Raw genomic sequence first — 18,512 nt, forward strand, 5'->3', positions numbered from 1 at the left:
ACATAGGGTGTAGTCGTAAAATAAGTAAAATTTGCACTTCATCACCCTATTATACAAATACGAAAGAAGTCGCTCTAAGGTTCTTGAGAAGATTTTTATTGCAAGGTCTTCTTTCTCCTCTTTTCAGCATTGTCTGTCCCTGTTTAAGACAACATCTGATTTTTTTCATGAAAACCTTAGGTCTAGGGACGTTCAGAGACAAAATTAATGAGTAAAATTTTAAAATTGAGTTCATTTACACACCACAAAAATGACTACAAAATATATATGTACAACATGAGCTCTTTGATATTATGCAAAAGTTCACCTAACCATTTTTGAATATTGTCCTAATGCTTTGATTTTCTTCTTTTTTCCAATTTTCCAGTCTTTAATTAGGGGATGTTCTAACAAAACATTGTCCTTTGCAAGATTTTTTAATCTTTCTTCGCAAAAGAAATTTACCTCTATATCGTCTGCTTCAATGGTGAGTTGGTCAAGATAGCCCTTAGGGCGAACTAACTGAAGGATTGCATCCAAATTACAAAAGAGCAAAATCTGTTTTGGGTACTTTTTGAAGCATGCGTGAAAGGCACATATATAAAGAAAGTTATGCCGAAAAACGCAAACTTCTCTTTCGTTCTTCTCTTTGTTCTCTACATCAGGATCACAGCAAAATGTTGTTGACCACATCGGAACGAGGTTTTGTATCTGTATTCTCTTCACGTATTTTTCAATACTCTCATAACTCGAAAGCATGGCATTTGAGATGTAAAATCCATCTGCAATTTCAGGTCTAAATTCTTCTTCGTCATAATAACCCAAACAAACAAAATATGGGAGCCAAGACCAAATATTTTCACGTTCCATCAGCCTCTCAAAGTGGTTGCTCATTGCTTTCAGTGGACCGACTTCTCTCAATAAAAATTCTGGTATCATTGTGTGATCTAAACCCATTAGCTTAACGACCAGATATGTTCCGATAGGTTCTTGATGAATTCCAGACACTTGTTCCAAGTTTAAAGATTTACAACCGCAATCCCTTTCTGAACACGAATTCTGAAGCAATTTTATCTCTTCCATTAGGGTTTGTCTCTTGTAAGTAGAGATAGAATCAAGCAACAAGCTTTCATTTTCTTTCATGTGAATTACAAGCGCTTTTAATTTACAATTCAAATTGTCCTTTATCTCTGTACGAATCCCAATTACGAACTTCTTATTTTCAATTGTTTGGCTTTGTTCAACAACCTTTTTAATCGTGTTCAATGTATCATGTCTTTCACATGGATTTTCATTCCAAAGCCCACCCCATCCATCAATGAAATTCACACAGTTGAGCTTAAAAACTTTTTCAGAACAAAGATTAGAAAATCTCCTAGAAATGTCTAAGTAATTATGGTATTCGTAACTCATGATATGATTTTTTGCGTATTCTTCAGTAATTTTTTTCCCTGAAGTGGAGACAGAGTTTCCAAGCTGTCCAATGACGTAAAGTATATTCCTTGATTTCAGCTGGTGAATACCATTTCTTACGTACTCCGCTGAAGAAAATTAATCTTATCTTTAATTATAATAAAAACATCTATCACAACCATGAAATGTATATTTTGTTTTTAATTTAAAATGAGAAGTACAATTTTCACTTCAAGTGAAGAAAAATATTTCCTGCCTTAAAATATAGATAAAACAATAAAGAAAAAATGTATACTCTCTTACATTTAGATTTAATACTTACGGTTTTCAATCAGCTTTCCTAATTCGCAATCATCATCTTCAGTTCTGGGAAATCTAGAGGCACCTACAGGAAGGATGTATATGACAAATATTAGAACCTTTAATAAGATTAACTGTCTGTGTTTGAACGCATGGATTTATCTGTACGCCGAGAACTATAATTGCTATACATACGTGCATTACCATACTATCATTTGATTACAAGTGAAAAAGTGAAGGAACAAATTTCTAGCTTTAAAACAGCATTGCCTCCAAAACTGAAGTCCAAATGTCTTAATATAAAAGCTCATGTAATAATTTTCATCATTTTTTGTAATCTCTTGATATCAAAATGAAGTTTAATGACTTTTTCTAAGTAAAAGACCGGTCACGGTAGCTTAGTGATAGGACGCTTGCTTCGTAATCGGGAGGCCCGGGTTATTCTCGTTAGCCGAGCCGCGTCAAACCTAAAAGGTAAACATAGGTAGTGACTGTTCCTTCGCCAAGCGCCCGGCAGTAAAAGTGAATGTCAGGGGTCTTTCGGATGAGACCTTAAAAACCGAGGTCCCGTGTCACGGTAGGCTTTAACAAGATAAAGAACCTTCACTGCTCAATGGCCCCGAGTGCCGAGTATAGGTCAAAATGTGCAGCTCTCCACCGGCAAGTGTTGGCGTCTCCATATGAGTGAAAAATTCTTAGAGAGACTTTAAACAATTAACAAACAAAACATTGATTATTTTCTTATAAAAAAAAATCCGGCACAAAATATAGTACCTCACTTAATGTTTTGGTACGGAATTTAATCTTGGGACTTTAATTAGGCATTGCAGAATCCAAATATATTATTAGAACTAAAATATAATGCTCCATTTTATTAAAGAGAGGTCCGGACAAAAATCTCCTCAAAAGCTCAGGATCGAACCTCTGTAAGGATTACAGATAGCCAATCTTTGGATTTGTTGTTTGAAATACTTCCGCTCGAAAAAAAAAGCTGTTCGAAAATTCCTTTGATTCCTTTTAATTACACTATTTTGGATTGTATACCGTATTTACAATATTTTATGAATCTAAAGATAAATAAACCATTATTTTGAAAGATCTTAAGTATTAATTTGGAATCCATATGCTTTGGAGCATTTTCCTTAGTAGACGTAAAAGATAATTTAAGGATCCTAGAATATTACCAAGAAAATTAACATAATATTAATGAAATTTATGTACAGTTCAAGCAAGGAAGCAGTTCTAATTTTGCAGTCGAAAGAAATGTCTGGTTGATTTGGTGATAATGTATATGTCTTTCCCTGGGGGGTAAGAGGATGTGAGTTATCTAAAGGTATTTTTTTTACTGTTTATATACTTACCATTCGGGGTCTGTCGCCTCCTCTTCAAGACTATACATATAATTACCATGATTACCAATAATATCACCACAATTCCTAATGGTATACTCGTTGATAAGATTATGGCATTGTCCTCGCTTCAAAAAAAAAAAAAAAAACAAAACTTCACTAGTTAAGTCATTTTATAAGGACATTATACAAAAGATACGAAAAATTGTATAACTTATACCGTAAAAATTGAAGAAATGTCTTTCTCTGTTGAAGAACGAAATATGAATATCACTAAAGGTAATCATGCATTACAGTCGGAATGAAAAAAAAAATGAGAGCAACGCAGCTAGGGTAAGGCTGTCCGTAAAATATCCAACTGTTCCAACTGTAGTAACTTCTCTGAACTACCTAGATATGACGTCATAATAACATATAACGTCAAGTCACTGCATACTGGAGCTGACATGACGGGAAAAGTGTTATAACCTTTACATTCCTTTGACATGGCATGTAAAGATTTTTCAGCGTTGTTGTTTGAGTCAAGCGTCTGGGTTGTTCTTTAAGCTTAGGTGTGTTGTTATGATGTTGAACCTTTGCAATTTAATATCGTTATTCCTTTAACTTATATAGGATTCCCATCTAAGTTTTTTCCTTCACTTTCAATGTCCCCGGTATACATATTTTAACGTTTTATCGTAAGATACGATAAATATGGCTAAATAGGGTATGGTTTTAAAAAACCTGGTTGCGGCTAAGATTCGGTCTGTTAATTTCTGAAAGCGAAAATAATTATGAATAAACCTGTTTTTTTTTTCCCGAAAGAAATTAACAAAGATAATAAAGTTTTCAAAAATTATATTCTGATATTCAAAAATTTATTAGAGAACAAAATCAACAACAATATATTTTCATATATATGGTCGCACAAAGTCACTTGCTTGATTTACAGGACCCCCCAGAATTCGGATAAAGCTACAGTTAATCTCTAATACCCCATTTCATAAATAATAAATAAATGATATACATTTCAATTGTATATGTTACCTCGACATACCAAAGATAGTCTGGGAGCGACTAAAAATTGAATAATAAAAAAAATTCCACAAGTCTGGTCTGGACAAAAGTAATGTAAAAATTTTACATCAGTTCACTAGAACCCCAAAACTTCAATTGAACTTCAAGAGTAAACGTTAACGCTAATGACAAATTTCAGATAAAACCTATGTTACCGGGTTCACAAATTAACAAATATTGTTGGTGTTTCAATCCTTTATATATCCAATATTCAATATTCAATATTCAACAGTCTGAAATAAACACAGACATTATTTAACACACAACAACACACACACATATAAAATACACAAAGAGAGATAACTCTTCTTGTTTCTTAATACTCACTATTCAATAAATATTTCAGGCATAAAAACTATTTCTCATATTAGTATAATATTGAGATTATTCCTACAAAAAACTATAATTAACTGTATATGATTTACTTTCTTTGTATATCGTAATTCTTGTAAACTTCAGTGAATAAAATACGACAGCAGATATTCAAATGTAAGTCACTACTATTAATGAAATAGATACGTTTCCCGTTATGTTTCACATAACAATGGAATGTAAATACATAATATACAGACTCACATTACACCTAACATGATACAAACATATACATCACATATCTTACCCAATATATGGTATCAGACCCTTGTTATATATACAGCAATTCAGCTACATGTACATCATATCAAGTGGATCTGAATAATAACAAATATCATAATATACTCTTTACTTATTAATTTATAAAAAAAAATGATTCACACATTCACTTTTACTATTCATCAAATGAATGTATTTATAATATTAAAATCAACTGACCTTCTGTGGATAAATAAAGTCCAAGATCAATATATCACAAGAACTGAATGACCAAACTGATCATTCCAGACTCAATTTGAAAAATAATAATATTAATAGAAACTTCAAGATAAAAATCACATGACTTAAACTTTCAGCCAACCAAAACAAGAATTCAATGATCCATGAAAAACTGACCAGAACTGGTATGGAAATCCATTTCTGACATATTTAAATAGAATGAGAATAAATTTATGGAAAGCTGTTACTGTAAATGATAAATGTTTTAAATTAAATTTATTTTATAATCTGTTAAAATAAATCAACTCACACACTACTACATACTCCCCCTCGTTCAATAAATGACTTCCATGTCATTTCATGCTAATCATCCTGGTAAATGAAAACATTAAACATGATTTCCCTGAATTACATTTTGAAAAAAAATGTTCATATATCAGCAAACATCCATTACGATTCTAAAATGATTTGTAAAATTGCATCGGTAGAATTTGGTGTCTCTTTAATTACACCACTCTTAATTAATTGCACAGCATAATCTGCTTTTTCTCTCCACTCACGATCTTTTGTTATAGAGGATTTCGACACAAATTCACCTGTAGTCATCCACTTTGGCTTTCCTTTCTTTCTGATTGAACGCCTAGGGACTACTTCCTCTTCATCAACTACTTCTGCTGCTTCAACTTCAGTGTCAGTTTTGACTGCAGAATCAATTTCGTCAGCCTCGGCTTCAACTTCAGTGTCAGCTTTGACTGCAGAATCAACTTCCTCAGCCTCGGCTTCATGTAACTCATCATCATCAATATTCCCTTCACCAACATCTGTAGCACTGTCTTCATCTACAACAGTATCTTCAATACTATCTTCAACAGTGTCGTCCATACTCTTTTCAACACCAGTGTTTTCTGTTTCATCTATCTCACCAATTTCTGTATCTGAAGCGCTTCTTTCTAATTCTGTAACAACATCTTCTGTAGAAAACTGAACATCTTTGTCATGACTGGATGAAGTCAGACTATCCTCAGTAACTACAATGACTTCTTCTGAATCATCTTCTTCTGATGAGCTTTCATGAATTATAGCTTTAGATTTTGTTCTAGGCTTTGGAATTGGTCTTGTTTTCCTTTCTGTTTGTGTTGAAATCTTTGTGGAATTAACATTATCCTCCGATATGAATCCGATAGGAAATAAAAGGTTCCTGTGTAGTGTTCTTTCCTTGCCTTGACCATTCTGCTTCTTCACTGTATAAACAGGAATCTCTGGATTAGGCTGTTTTATCACTACATATATATCATCTTCCCATTTATTGGCCAGTTTATGCCTGCCATCAAATGCTACGATCTTTACAAGAACTTTATCACCAGGTTGTACCACTGTTCCTCTGGATCTTAAGTCATATCTGTCTTTTTGTTTCTTCTGCGCTCTCTGTATCTGTTCTGTGGCCACTCTGTATGCTTCCAATAGTCTCTCTCTTAAATCTTGAATATATTTGGTATTAGGTTTTTTATTTTCTTTTCTTGTTAAACCAAATGCGATATCCACTGGTAAATTTGGTTCTCGCCCAAACATGAGGAAATAAGGTGACTCTCTTGTAGATTCATGTTTAGTACAGTTGTAGGCATGTACCATAGTTGCAACATGTGATTTCCAGTTCTGTTTCTTGTTTGCATCTAAAGTTCCAAGCATATTTAATAGAGTGCGATTGAATCTCTCCGTCATGCCATTGCCAATCGGATGATAGGGAGTAGTTCTGGATTTATCAATTCCTGTTAAGTTACATAATTCTTTGATTAAGTTGCTCTCAAAATTTGCCACCTGGTCCGAATGAATTCTTTGTGGTATTCCATAATTTACAATAAAATAGTTGAACAAAGTTTCTGCAGTAATTTTTGCTGTTTGGTTTCTGGTCGGTATAGCTTGCGCATATCTGGTGAAGTGATCTGTTATAACTAAAATGTTTTCATAGCCTCCTTTAGATTTTTCCAGCGAAAGAAAGTCAATACAAACAAGTTCTAGGGGTTGAGTTGTCTGAATGTTCACTAGTGGTGCAATACTAGGTTCCTTTTTCCTCTTGATACACTTTTGACAGTGGCTAATCCAGTTGTCGATGTCAGTTGTCATTCCAGGCCAATAGAATCTGTCACGAATAAGGCTGGTTGTTCTGTCTCGCCCTTGATGGCCCATTTCGTCATGTAATGCTTCTAGTACATTGTTAATATGTAGTGATGGCAGTATAAGCTGTTTCCTCTCTTTATCCTGTACTATTGTTTTCCTGTACAATGTATCATCTTCCAATATAAGCTGATCAAAAAGTTTGAAAAATGGACTATTTGGCATTTGTCCTCGCTTTGGCTTCTTTCCTCTACGTACATGTTCTTTCCAAGCTTTTAGTACTGGATCCTGGTTCTGTATCTCTGACCAATTGACATCATGTCTCATATTCATCTGAAGATCTATCTCAGCTGGGCATAAAGTATTCTGCTCACAAGATATTGTTTCAATATATGGAATGCATATCCTATTACAAATAGATTTGATAGAATCTGCTGATATGTGAGTACTATCTTTTGATGTGGGTAATCTTGATAAACTGTCTGCATCCACATTACTTTTTCCTGGCCTGTATATGATTTCAAAATTGTAGACTCCAAGAGCAGCTAGCCATCTATGTCCCGTAGCATCCAAATTAGCTGTGGTTAACACATAAGTTAATGGGTTGTTATCTGTGACTACCGTAAAGGTGTTTCCGTAGAGATAATCATGGAATTTATCACATAGAGCCCATTTTAACGCCAAGAATTCTAACTTATGTGCGGGATAGTGTTGTTCAGACTTTGATAAACTGCGGCTGGCATATGCAATAACCCTCTTTATCCCATTCTGCTCTTGATATAAAATGGCTCCAAGTCCTGAACTGCTAGCATCAGTGTGAATTTCAAATGGTCGATCATGATCTGGATAACTTAAAATTGGTGATGTTGAAAGTTTCTTCTTTAATGTTTCAAAAGCTGCTTGTTGTTCATTTCCCCAAATCCATTCTTTCTGCTTTACTGGTTTCTTCTTGGTTTTCTTCTTATTGTTGATTGGCATAAGTTCAGTAAGAGGTTTTGAAATTTGGCTGAAGTGTTGAATAAATCTTCGGTAATAACCTGCAAATCCAATGAACTTTCTGACTTCTTCAGGACTAGTTGGAGTAGGCCAATTGATGATCTTTTCAATCTTTTCTGGATCAGTCTCTACACCCTCTTCTGATATAATGTGTCCTACATATTTGACTTTGGTTTTAAAAAATGAGCATTTCTTTGGTGATAGTTTTAAGTTGGCATCTCTGATCCGATCAAACACTTGCTTCAGTCTTGTTAGGTGTTCTTCAAATGTAGATGAAAAGATGATAATGTCGTCTATGAATATGCAACAGATCTTCATGTGCAACTCTCCCAAAATATCCTGCATCAATCTTTGATAAGTGGCTGGCGCTCCTGTCAGACCAAATGGCATTCTGTTGAACTCGTACAGTCCAAGTGGGCCGACTGTAAAAGCAGTGCGTTCTTTATGAGGTTCGAAAATTTCTACTTGATGATATCCTGATTTCATATCGATGACTGAAAAGTATTTGTTGCCTGCCATGGAATCTAAAAGTTCTTCAATACGAGGTAGTGCATATGCATCTTTCTTTGTTCTCTTGTTTAACTGTCGAAAATCAATGCAAAAACGAAGAGAGTTGTCTTTCTTCTTGACTAATACAATGTTGGAAGACCATGGAGAATGAGATTTTCTAATAATGCCAGATTGTAGTAATAATTTCAGATGTTGTCTAACTTCGCCTATCATTGATGGTGGAATTCTTCGATAACGTTGCTTGAATGGATATTCATCCTCTAACTCAATCCTGTGTTGTACTGTTCTTATATGTCCAACATCAGTATCTCCTGTTGAAAATATATCTGCATAATTGTATATCATATTTCTTCCTCGAACAAGTTCTTCCTTTGTCAAAGTTTTCTCATCTATGGTGATTTTATCCATTTGTTGTAGTGATTCATTGTTAGTAGCATGGGTGGAGTTCTGTACAATGGATACTGGTTGTATTTCACAGATAATAGCCTTCTCTGGTATTGATACAGTTCTGGTTGTTATGTTGCTGATTTCTACTTCTATCAAGTTGCTGTCCATGTATCTGTACTCCATAAGAGATGGTACAATATCTAAATCCTCAGGTACAACTGATCTTTCTGTTCTCTGTAACATAGCTGCTGTATGGTGATAAGGAATCTTCTTGTCCAAATATCCTGTCAAAGTTATATTACTGTTTGGTGGAATAATGATTCTCTTTTGTGCATTTCTCACAATGGCCAACTTTGAACTGTTTCTCTGCAACTCTTTTTCTCGTAAGTGTATGGATCTAAATGTAAGGTACCATTCGGTTGTCAAGTTAGATTTCTGTAGATATTTTTCACCTTCTTGTTGTTGAAGTATTTCCATAATCACACCCAAGACATTTGTTCCAAGCAGTAGGGGTACTGAGTTGTTGTAATTACTCTCTGGAATGACTAATAAAATGGCACTAAATTTATGTCTGATTTTAGGTACTTCTAATTCAGCTTCAATGAATCCTTCATAGGGTAATGATTTTCCATCTGCACATTCAATATCAAGTAATAACTCTAATTTCTGGATAGGAATGTTGCTCAAATTTTCTTCATAAAACTTTCTGCTGATAGTCGAAACAGTTGATCCTGTGTCTAAAAGTGTTTGAGTTTCTATTTTGTTGATAATAATACTGGTTTCTGTAGGTTTACCGCATATTCCAGGTGGTAAATATTTAGCCATTTTTGCAATCAAAGGGTCCTTAGGTTGTTTGTCTACGGCCGACCCTAGCGCATAGACAGCATCTAGTTTAAATTCTTTCCATGGACATCAGTGTTGGCACGACATCCTCTCTCGATGTGTCCCTCTCTTCCACAACGTCTGCAGGTAATGCTAGGAAAAGTAAAATGTTCCTTACTGCTTTGCTTCGTTCGAGTAAAATCATTTCTCAATCCTCTACCCCTGTAGGTCTGATCTCGATACCGTGATCCTCTGAATGGTGTTCTAAATTTTGATCTACCTCGTTGTGCAGTCTCTAGATTTTCTAATCTGTGTGTAATTTGCTTTAATACTCCTTTTATCTCATCTGATGATGATGTATCTTCAACAATGGCCTTCTTTGATAGCTGTTTAGAAATTTTCCCTTCACTTTCTTGTTGATTTTCTTTTTCAATTTTCCTCAATGCTACTCGAAGTGAATCAAATGAGTGGTATTTCTCTCGCTCATAGTGTGTAATGTCTTTCAAATCTGGTCTTAATCCTTTCCATAGCATATCATGTAGCATCTTGTCAGAACTGCTTTCAAAAACTTGACCTGTCATTATCGCTCTTCCCAGAATATCTTCCAATCTGCAGCTCCATTCTGTGATGTTTTCAGTCTGTTTCTGCCTTGCACCATAGAATTCACTAAGGATAGATTCTTTCTCATCTACGTCTCCATAAACACTTGTAAGTTTATCCAATATTTCTGGAATCTTTGCTTTAGGTCCAAGTCTCATTACAGTCCGTCCTGCCTCGCCCTTCAATGATTTTCTAATTGCCTGAGCAATTGCTTCTTGTGAATGGGTTTTCTCAATCATAAGACACTTGACTTCATACAGCCATAGGTCAAATGTAGTAGCACTCTTTCCTGTTGGATCTGTTCCTGAAAATGTACTAATGGCAGGAGGATGAATATAGGTAGTCGTTTTAGGAATGGCACCAGCATTCGCACCAGTTCCAGGTTCAATCTTGATTTCCACTTTCTCTTTTTCCAGGTACGCTTTCATCCAATTGATTAATTCTTCTTTAGAATCAGCTTTTGGTACTACTTCCATACCCTGAAGGGTTTCAACTAATTTCTGGTATTCCTCTGGCGTTCCCATTTTGTACAGTTATGTAGGGTTATTTCAAAAGTTGATATGGACAATTGTTCTTGAGGGTCTGGTGGTTAATATTGCTTTTACATTGCTATTTTAAATTGTATTTTACTCGACTAAATGTATTTAATTAAAGTTTAATTTATTTCAATTTAGTATAGCTATTTAAATTTTATTTTATATCCTGATAAATTTATTAATAGCTGTCTTTAAATTTAATTTGATTTACTATCAAGTTATTCCAAGTTCACTTAAATTTAACTAAGTTTTAAATCAACAATCAGTTTTCAATTGACACCAATTGAAAACTTAAAAAAAAAAATTTGTTACCGGGTTCACAAATTAACAAATATTGTTGGTGTTTCAATCCTTTATATATCCAATATTCAATATTCAATATTCAACAGTCTGAAATAAACACAGACATTATTTAACACACAACAACACACACACATATAAAATACACAAAGAGAGATAACTCTTCTTGTTTCTTAATACTCACTATTCAATAAATATTTCAGGCATAAAAACTATTTTTCATATTAGTATAATATTGAGATTATTCCTACAAAAAACTATAATTAACTGTATATGATTTACTTTCTTTGTATATCGTAATTCTTGTAAACTTCAGTGAATAAAATACGACAGCAGATATTCAAATGTAAGTCACTACTATTAATGAAATAGATACGTTTCCCGTTATGTTTCACATAACAATGGAATGTAAATACATAATATACAGACTCACATTACACCTAACATGATACAAACATATACATCACATATCTTACCCAATATATGGTATCAGACCCTTGTTATATATACAGCAATTCAGCTACATGTACATCATATCAAGTGGATCTGAATAATAACAAATATCATAATATACTCTTTACTTATTAATTTATAAAAAAAAATGATTCACACATTCACTTTTACTATTCATCAAATGAATGTATTTATAATATTAAAATCAACTGACCTTCTGTGGATAAATAAAGTCCAAGATCAATATATCACAAGAACTGAATGACCAAACTGATCATTCCAGACTCAATTTGAAAAATAATAATATTAATAGAAACTTCAATTTAAAAATCACATGAGTTAAACTTTCAGCCAACCAAAACAAGAATTCAATGATCCATGAAAAACTGACCAGAACTGGTATGGAAATCCATTTCTGACATATTTAAATAGAATGAGAATAAATTTATGGAAAGCTGTTACTGTAAATGATAAATGTTTTAAATTAAATTTATTTTATAATCTGTTAAAATAAATCAACTCACACACTACTACACCTATACATAATTTCCCGCGACCGGAAGTAATGAAAAATGAAAGTACAAATGCGAAATGACATAAATAAGGTAAAACAATGTTGTACAACAAATTTAAATGTAGTTTAAACATACAATAATGATGAATGAATCTTCCGGTCGGTATAAATTAAGATCACAAATAGATAAACACACATTTTAATAATATAGTCAAAAATCATTACATCAAAATCGTTACAATATATTCAAACAATAACAAAAACGTTCCCCCTAACACGTCCCTGGACAGAGTTAGAATTTATAAATCGTGTATATATTTGACTGCCACAAGTGATTAATAATGATAAATTGAAGATATTCAGTGTGAATCTACTAGAGAAGTATGTTCTCTAACCGAATTTTGCTGGGGAATTGTATGTAAGTTATCCTATTTTGTATAAACTGCGACAAAGAGTGGGAAATTTCTCTTGTATGTGGGTGAGTATAATTTCTCGTGGAATATTTTCTCAAGAAATAAAATTTAGACATGCCCCCAGCACTTTATATGTACCAAAGATCACGATGGATTGACTCATATGACAAATTTTTCTCTATAATGTTGTTTTGCACTTGGGCCGATGCGATTTTTGTGCAACATTAGGAATATATAAGTGTCCGTCACGTGATCAACAGAGGCATATGACATCACAAAAATGTATTATTATAATACCTAATTACATTCTCGTCACAAGTTTACTGCAAATTCATACAAAGATTACAAATTGAAATTAAAATCTAACTCAAAATAAAATATATATTTCAATGCATATTAAGCCTTTGGACAGTCTTAACATAGCTGCGAAACAAACACGGACCTGAGAGAATCTTAAAGATGGGATCTGGTGCCAATAAGGAGAAAGCATCACAGACCCATAGATCCCCAACCACCCCCTCTCTTGAACAATTCGTCTTGATCTGTGGATCTGTGGATAATTTAGCATAACGGCAAATGCCTAAATATTTGAATCAAATAGGTCAGTAGATATTTGACCTTTCAAAAGTTGTAATTGATTATTTTTTAGCATATCATTTGGAAAATGTTTACACAATGTTTATAAATATTGTTTATACCCTTGTAACATGAACGTATCTGCCAGAAGCATGTTCCGATAAAACAGAAATGTTCAAAGGTATACTATACTCTGGTAAATCGAATCAACTGGAACGCATAAACACTCTATGCTAGATATAATGATCTGCTACATAAAGAAATGAAGTTGATAATAAGAAAATTTGGTAAAACTAGCCTGAATATAAATTGACACAATTATTACCTGTTAAAACTTTGCTGGGAGATTTTTTTTCAAGGGACTTTCTAGATCAGGCCAATTAAGAAGTCTAGAATCTTTTTGTTATGTAAGTGTATTCTGGTAAAGAATCAGAATGATGTTAATAAAGTGACTTTGCATATAAAAAATTATTAGAAGATTTAATTAATTTTTTTTTATCAGAAAAGCAATTGTTTGAGATGTGAAATAGCATGGGCTTTACGTTATCGGTAGGAGTGATCATTAATTTTTTTTATGATGAGTGCTGTATATAGATTTAAATAAAGAGTTGTAAATTTACATGCAATTTGTTTTATATTCAGACAAGAAGACTTTGAAAAAAAAGTTATATCATAATTCATAATTCATAATTCTAAGTGCCATCAAGCCTAACAAATGTTTGATTAGGATTAAACTTCAATTTCCATTAAAATGTGGTTGACTGCTTGTGCATTATTTTTCTGTAGATACATATATCATGTTCTTTTTGAACTAAGTGAGATAACTCAAAAATATGTCTACCTCACGTTTGCCCGTACAGGAATTCTAGAACTTGTAAATCTTTTGTAAATTTGTAAATCTTGAAAAAGAATAATACCTTAATTTAGGATTCCCATCTAAGTTTTTTTCTTCACTTTCAATGTCCCCAAAACAAACAGGATCTGCCAGAAATGTAATAACTTTAATAATTATTATTTGCAATTCTTTTAAGCGTGTAATATTCCACATTTTTTCTAGAAATATTTTGACTAAACATGAATTTCTTACATTTGTATATCTCGTCACTTCGAAAAGGCATGCTGGGACAACCCGTTACATTACATATCTTCCAGTGCAAATAATCATCAAATGTGAGGATTGGACAATGCCCTATCGATGTATAATTATAATCATTAAATTAAAAAAAAAATTGATATAATGATAATTGATTGTTGTTTCATTTTCCTTACGAGAATTTTTCACACATTTGCGACGTCCCCATATACAGCGAAGGGCTAAGAATTTAGAGTCAAAGGTATTTGGCAGTAAAGTCTTTTTTGTTTGTCAACACATACTGACGGGACTTACGTTTTCAGGGTCTCTTACGAAAGACTAGTGACGTTCACTTTTAATTCTGGGCGCTAAGAGAAGAAACAACCAACCCTATGTCAGGCGTTCTAAGTTTGAAGTGAATGAGAAAGGAACCCTGTATCTGCCCTTCACAAACCGTGCGCTGCATCACTAGGCTACGTTCACCGAAATAATGATTGTTTAATATCTGATTCTATTAATTTTTTGAAATGGGAATAAAAACATTGAATTGTTAATAAATTTGCCCATAGAATTTCATTATTTGTTTCCTTTTAAAACATAGAATATTTCAAGGGATTCTTATTTTGCATTTCTGTAATATTATCTTAAAATATAATGTTTAATTATTTTCATACTGAAGCATTTCACAATTATACAGCGACTGTTTATTTACTTAGCTTTTTGGTCAAATATCTTCAAAAGATTTTAAAGAAAGAATAAAATGTATTGTGAAACAAGTTGTATCATAATGAATGTTTGTAATTGTATTCGGTAAACCAACAGACTTCCTTTTGAGCAAACTCAAAGGATTGCTTGTTTGTTATATAACGCTTGTAATTTTGCCTAAATAAATAGAATTTTATATTCCCACGCTACAAAGTCATACAAATGTTATACGAATTTCCCTAACAATACTCTTATTGAATTTCGCCAAAAAGAAAATACCTTTAAGTCAAAACACAAATACAAAAGCTATAATTATCTCCAAATTTATGGACATGAATTATTATTTAATGATCCATTTTTAAAAGGTCTTGAAAAGTTGGGGTTTTATGCCCTGTAAGTCTTTTCAGATTTTCTCCACTTTCTAGGTATATTTGCTTAATAATTACAAAATACTTTCTAAAATCAACATTACTTTGGAAGCATTACAGACGACATCTTCATTTTCCGACAAACTAACGAAGAGTTTATGTCTTTTTATATATATTTACTTCTTTTGTAAAATTATTCTAAGCATGCATTATAATTTTTTTTTACACTATATCGAAAACTTATGACCCCGGAACCTTTTACCGTTCATTACTAATGTTTTCTCTATGCACTTTTCTTTTCTTGTTTTCTCGTCCTCAACAAGTAGACAGTGGTATACATCGACGCCCTGACATACTTTCGTTTTGGATCTGGCTTTCCATTCAGTTTCATTTAAAGGACAATTGATTGTCGACAAGACGCCTACAAATCATAAACACATTATAAATTTTCTAAAGACAGGAAATGTTGACAAAGGAGACGAATTCATCCAGAGTAGGGTTCAAAGTGAGATTTATCGCCACTGTATAGACAAATGTTGTTTTATGTGATAACAGAACACAGACATCTATAAAATAATGTGTTCTGTTCAATTAAAATAATTAAAGTTATTTGTGTATAACCGAACATTAATTCTTTCTTAAAATAATAAAAAAAAAGGACTACAAATTTCAAAAATTCACTTCAATGTGTATTTTGAGTACCAACTTTTATTTTATTCATCATTGATTAATCAATTTAGAGAGCAAAAAAATTAATAGCAGTTTAGTTGTCATGTACCTAATGCGACTTAAAACAGACTTAAAGGTAATAATAAAAAGACTTACCGACAACATAAAAAGTTAACATTATAACCAATTGACTAGCAAATGTTTTCATTGATTTCTAGCCAGTGTGTTTGAGCAGCAACACTTCCACTATAAAAAAAAAATTCAAGCATTTTCTAATGAGACCACGGGTAATGATCTTTCAAGTTCACAAGTTTGTCATGCTTATCAATGGTGTTAAATTTCCTAATGGAAACTATGTATTTTAATGGATTGCATTTGGTTGTGTCTCAATGTAATAAGCATGGCGTAAACTTCAATCAATTATTTTTGCAATGAGAAGAACATAAACAAGATAATTATTAATGATCTTGACTATTTTATAACAAAATGTAGTTTCAAAAATACAATTTAAAGTTTTAAAAAAACCCAACAACTTACCTGTTTCAATCCAGCTACTTGATAGAAATAAGAAGAAAAAATCGATGTTTGTATGAATAGAATAGTGTCTCTTTCACATATGTTAGATGGGTAAGGCCAGTGTTGAACAGATTTGAATATCTGTTTTCAAGTTTTGTTTTCATTTAGTTTTTTTTAGTCCAAAATCAACAGAGCTTATTTCCTCATTTCCCCTTCCATCTTCCTGATGTTATTGTATTTTTTTCCTCCTGCATACACGAAGAGAATATGGGCATACTATTTGTTATCAAAACAATATGTCCAAAATATTTTTTTTTTGAAACCGGAACTATTTCAATACGTTTCTGAATTATTAGTATGAAGGTGACCTTGCAATAGGCAAGAACATTCATATCCATTTGTTCATATGTTAAAATAAACTGAAAGGTTAGGAAATTCAAATGTTTCGTATTCTGTTTTCTTTTCATTGTGGAGGTGCAATTCCAAACATTGAAGAGGAAAACTCCCCTTTCTGTAAGATCGGTAATTATCCAAAGCAACATGTAATTACCCTTCCATTTTTAAAGTTACATAATGAGTCAAAATCATTTGTTTCTTTCTTGATATTTCTATTATAAAACGGAACGAAAGATTCATGAAAAAAAAGGAAGTATGGCGAAGTTTGGACAAAGCTACCTGAACTGTAAAGCAAGAAGACTGCAGAATTTAAGTCCAGTAATTTCAATCACTGTTTGATTTAGTAAGATGACAAACTGTGCATTGAATTATTATATAAAATAACGTTTTCATCAAATGTATATAAATATTTTCCCACTTCTATTATCGCTTTAAATATATGTACACTATTCAATACTGAACTGATTGAATCAGCTGGCTACTAAAAATGTAATATTGAAAAATAAACGACTGTACAAGGATCTGTAAACTCATCATCAATACAAACCATACTCGTTACAACAGCTGTGATGAAACAGCTGACTACACTACAGTTTGCTTAAGGGCCGGGGCACAGATCTGAAGCTCATATATTCTAAAATTTTCTAAAAAAAAAAAAATCAATACTTAGATGTTGCTAGAGCATTTCATACCAAAATACATGTATGTAAATAAAATGTGTGGTTAGAAACTTATTTTATCAGGAAATTATTAAGACTACTAATTTCGGGACACGTTTTTTATTGACACATATTCTCGCACTTTCACAAAGTAAACTTTATCCATAATACTGAAGAAATAATGAAATTTTGTTGTGTACTAGTGAAAAATATGAAAACTATGATCAAGAAAGTTCAGAGTATTTGACAGACTAATCACGTCTGTCAGCAATACTATATTTCTTAAATTAACATATTTTTCTCTTTTAAAACTTGATTTTACTCCACATCAAACTACTACTTGAAACTGTATCTTCCGTAAAAGTAATAAAATATGTTTTGCATGATATGTAAGGTAAAATCATTTAGAACGATTGAAAGAACAGTGAAAATATTGAAAAATACTTTGATAATATTTTCATATTTCCGAATTCTATGAGGGCCTGAATTGAAGAGGGTGTGACTGATTTGAGCAGACTTAAATAGTTTACATATAGACTTCTTGATTTTTCACATTTACATTATCTACTGATTATTTGTAGCTTTATTCTAATAAAGTAAATATTTCATACGTATATTAGTAAAAGCTGTCCTTTCCAAAGCCCATTTCTTGTAAGATTTTAACATACTTTATCTTGATATCATGAAGATAACCACTTATCAAATTAAAAAAAAAAATCAATGCTATATTTTTGAAAAAAATCTCCAAGCGGTTTATTTTTTTTTGGGGGGGGGGGTGATTTTTTTTTGTCGTTTTTTTTTATATCGTGTAAAATAAATCTTTAGACGAAGAATGTGACCTCATCAAATTGTTTGTCATCTAACACTGCTTGAAGATTCTTTGAAATATCTTGGTTAATATTTACTTGTACCACTCCCTGCCGGAAGTTGCCGCTTCTTTCCAATACTTACAGAGTAAATGCACTTACCCCACCTCTGTTGATTTTTCGATGAAATCCTGG

General features: G+C 32.5%; 2 protein-coding genes across 2 annotated transcripts; both read right to left on the reverse strand.

The window, feature by feature from the left end:
* Positions 1–215: 215 nt before the first annotated feature.
* LOC133197956 (uncharacterized) lies at positions 216–14,101 on the reverse strand. The gene is made up of 4 exons (XM_061334120.1): positions 14,044–14,101; positions 3,054–3,169; positions 1,715–1,777; positions 216–1,520 (listed from the first exon to the last, which is right to left on the reverse strand). Exons 2-4 carry the CDS (start codon positions 3,100–3,102, stop codon positions 304–306), a joined length of 1,329 nt encoding a protein of 442 aa, XP_061190104.1. The 5' UTR covers positions 3,103–3,169; positions 14,044–14,101; the 3' UTR covers positions 216–303.
* LOC133197855 (uncharacterized) lies at positions 9,800–10,858 on the reverse strand. The gene has a single exon (XM_061334040.1). The coding sequence runs from the start codon at positions 10,856–10,858 to the stop codon at positions 9,800–9,802; it is 1,059 nt and encodes a 352-aa protein (XP_061190024.1).
* Positions 14,102–18,512: the final 4,411 nt, after the last annotated feature.

The sequence above is a fragment of the Saccostrea echinata genome, unplaced genomic scaffold (assembly GCF_033153115.1).
Source record: "Saccostrea echinata isolate AGI-Se365-2 ecotype Australia unplaced genomic scaffold, CSIRO_AGI_Sech_v1 ptg000032l, whole genome shotgun sequence".
NCBI lineage: Eukaryota > Metazoa > Mollusca > Bivalvia > Ostreida > Ostreidae > Saccostrea > Saccostrea echinata.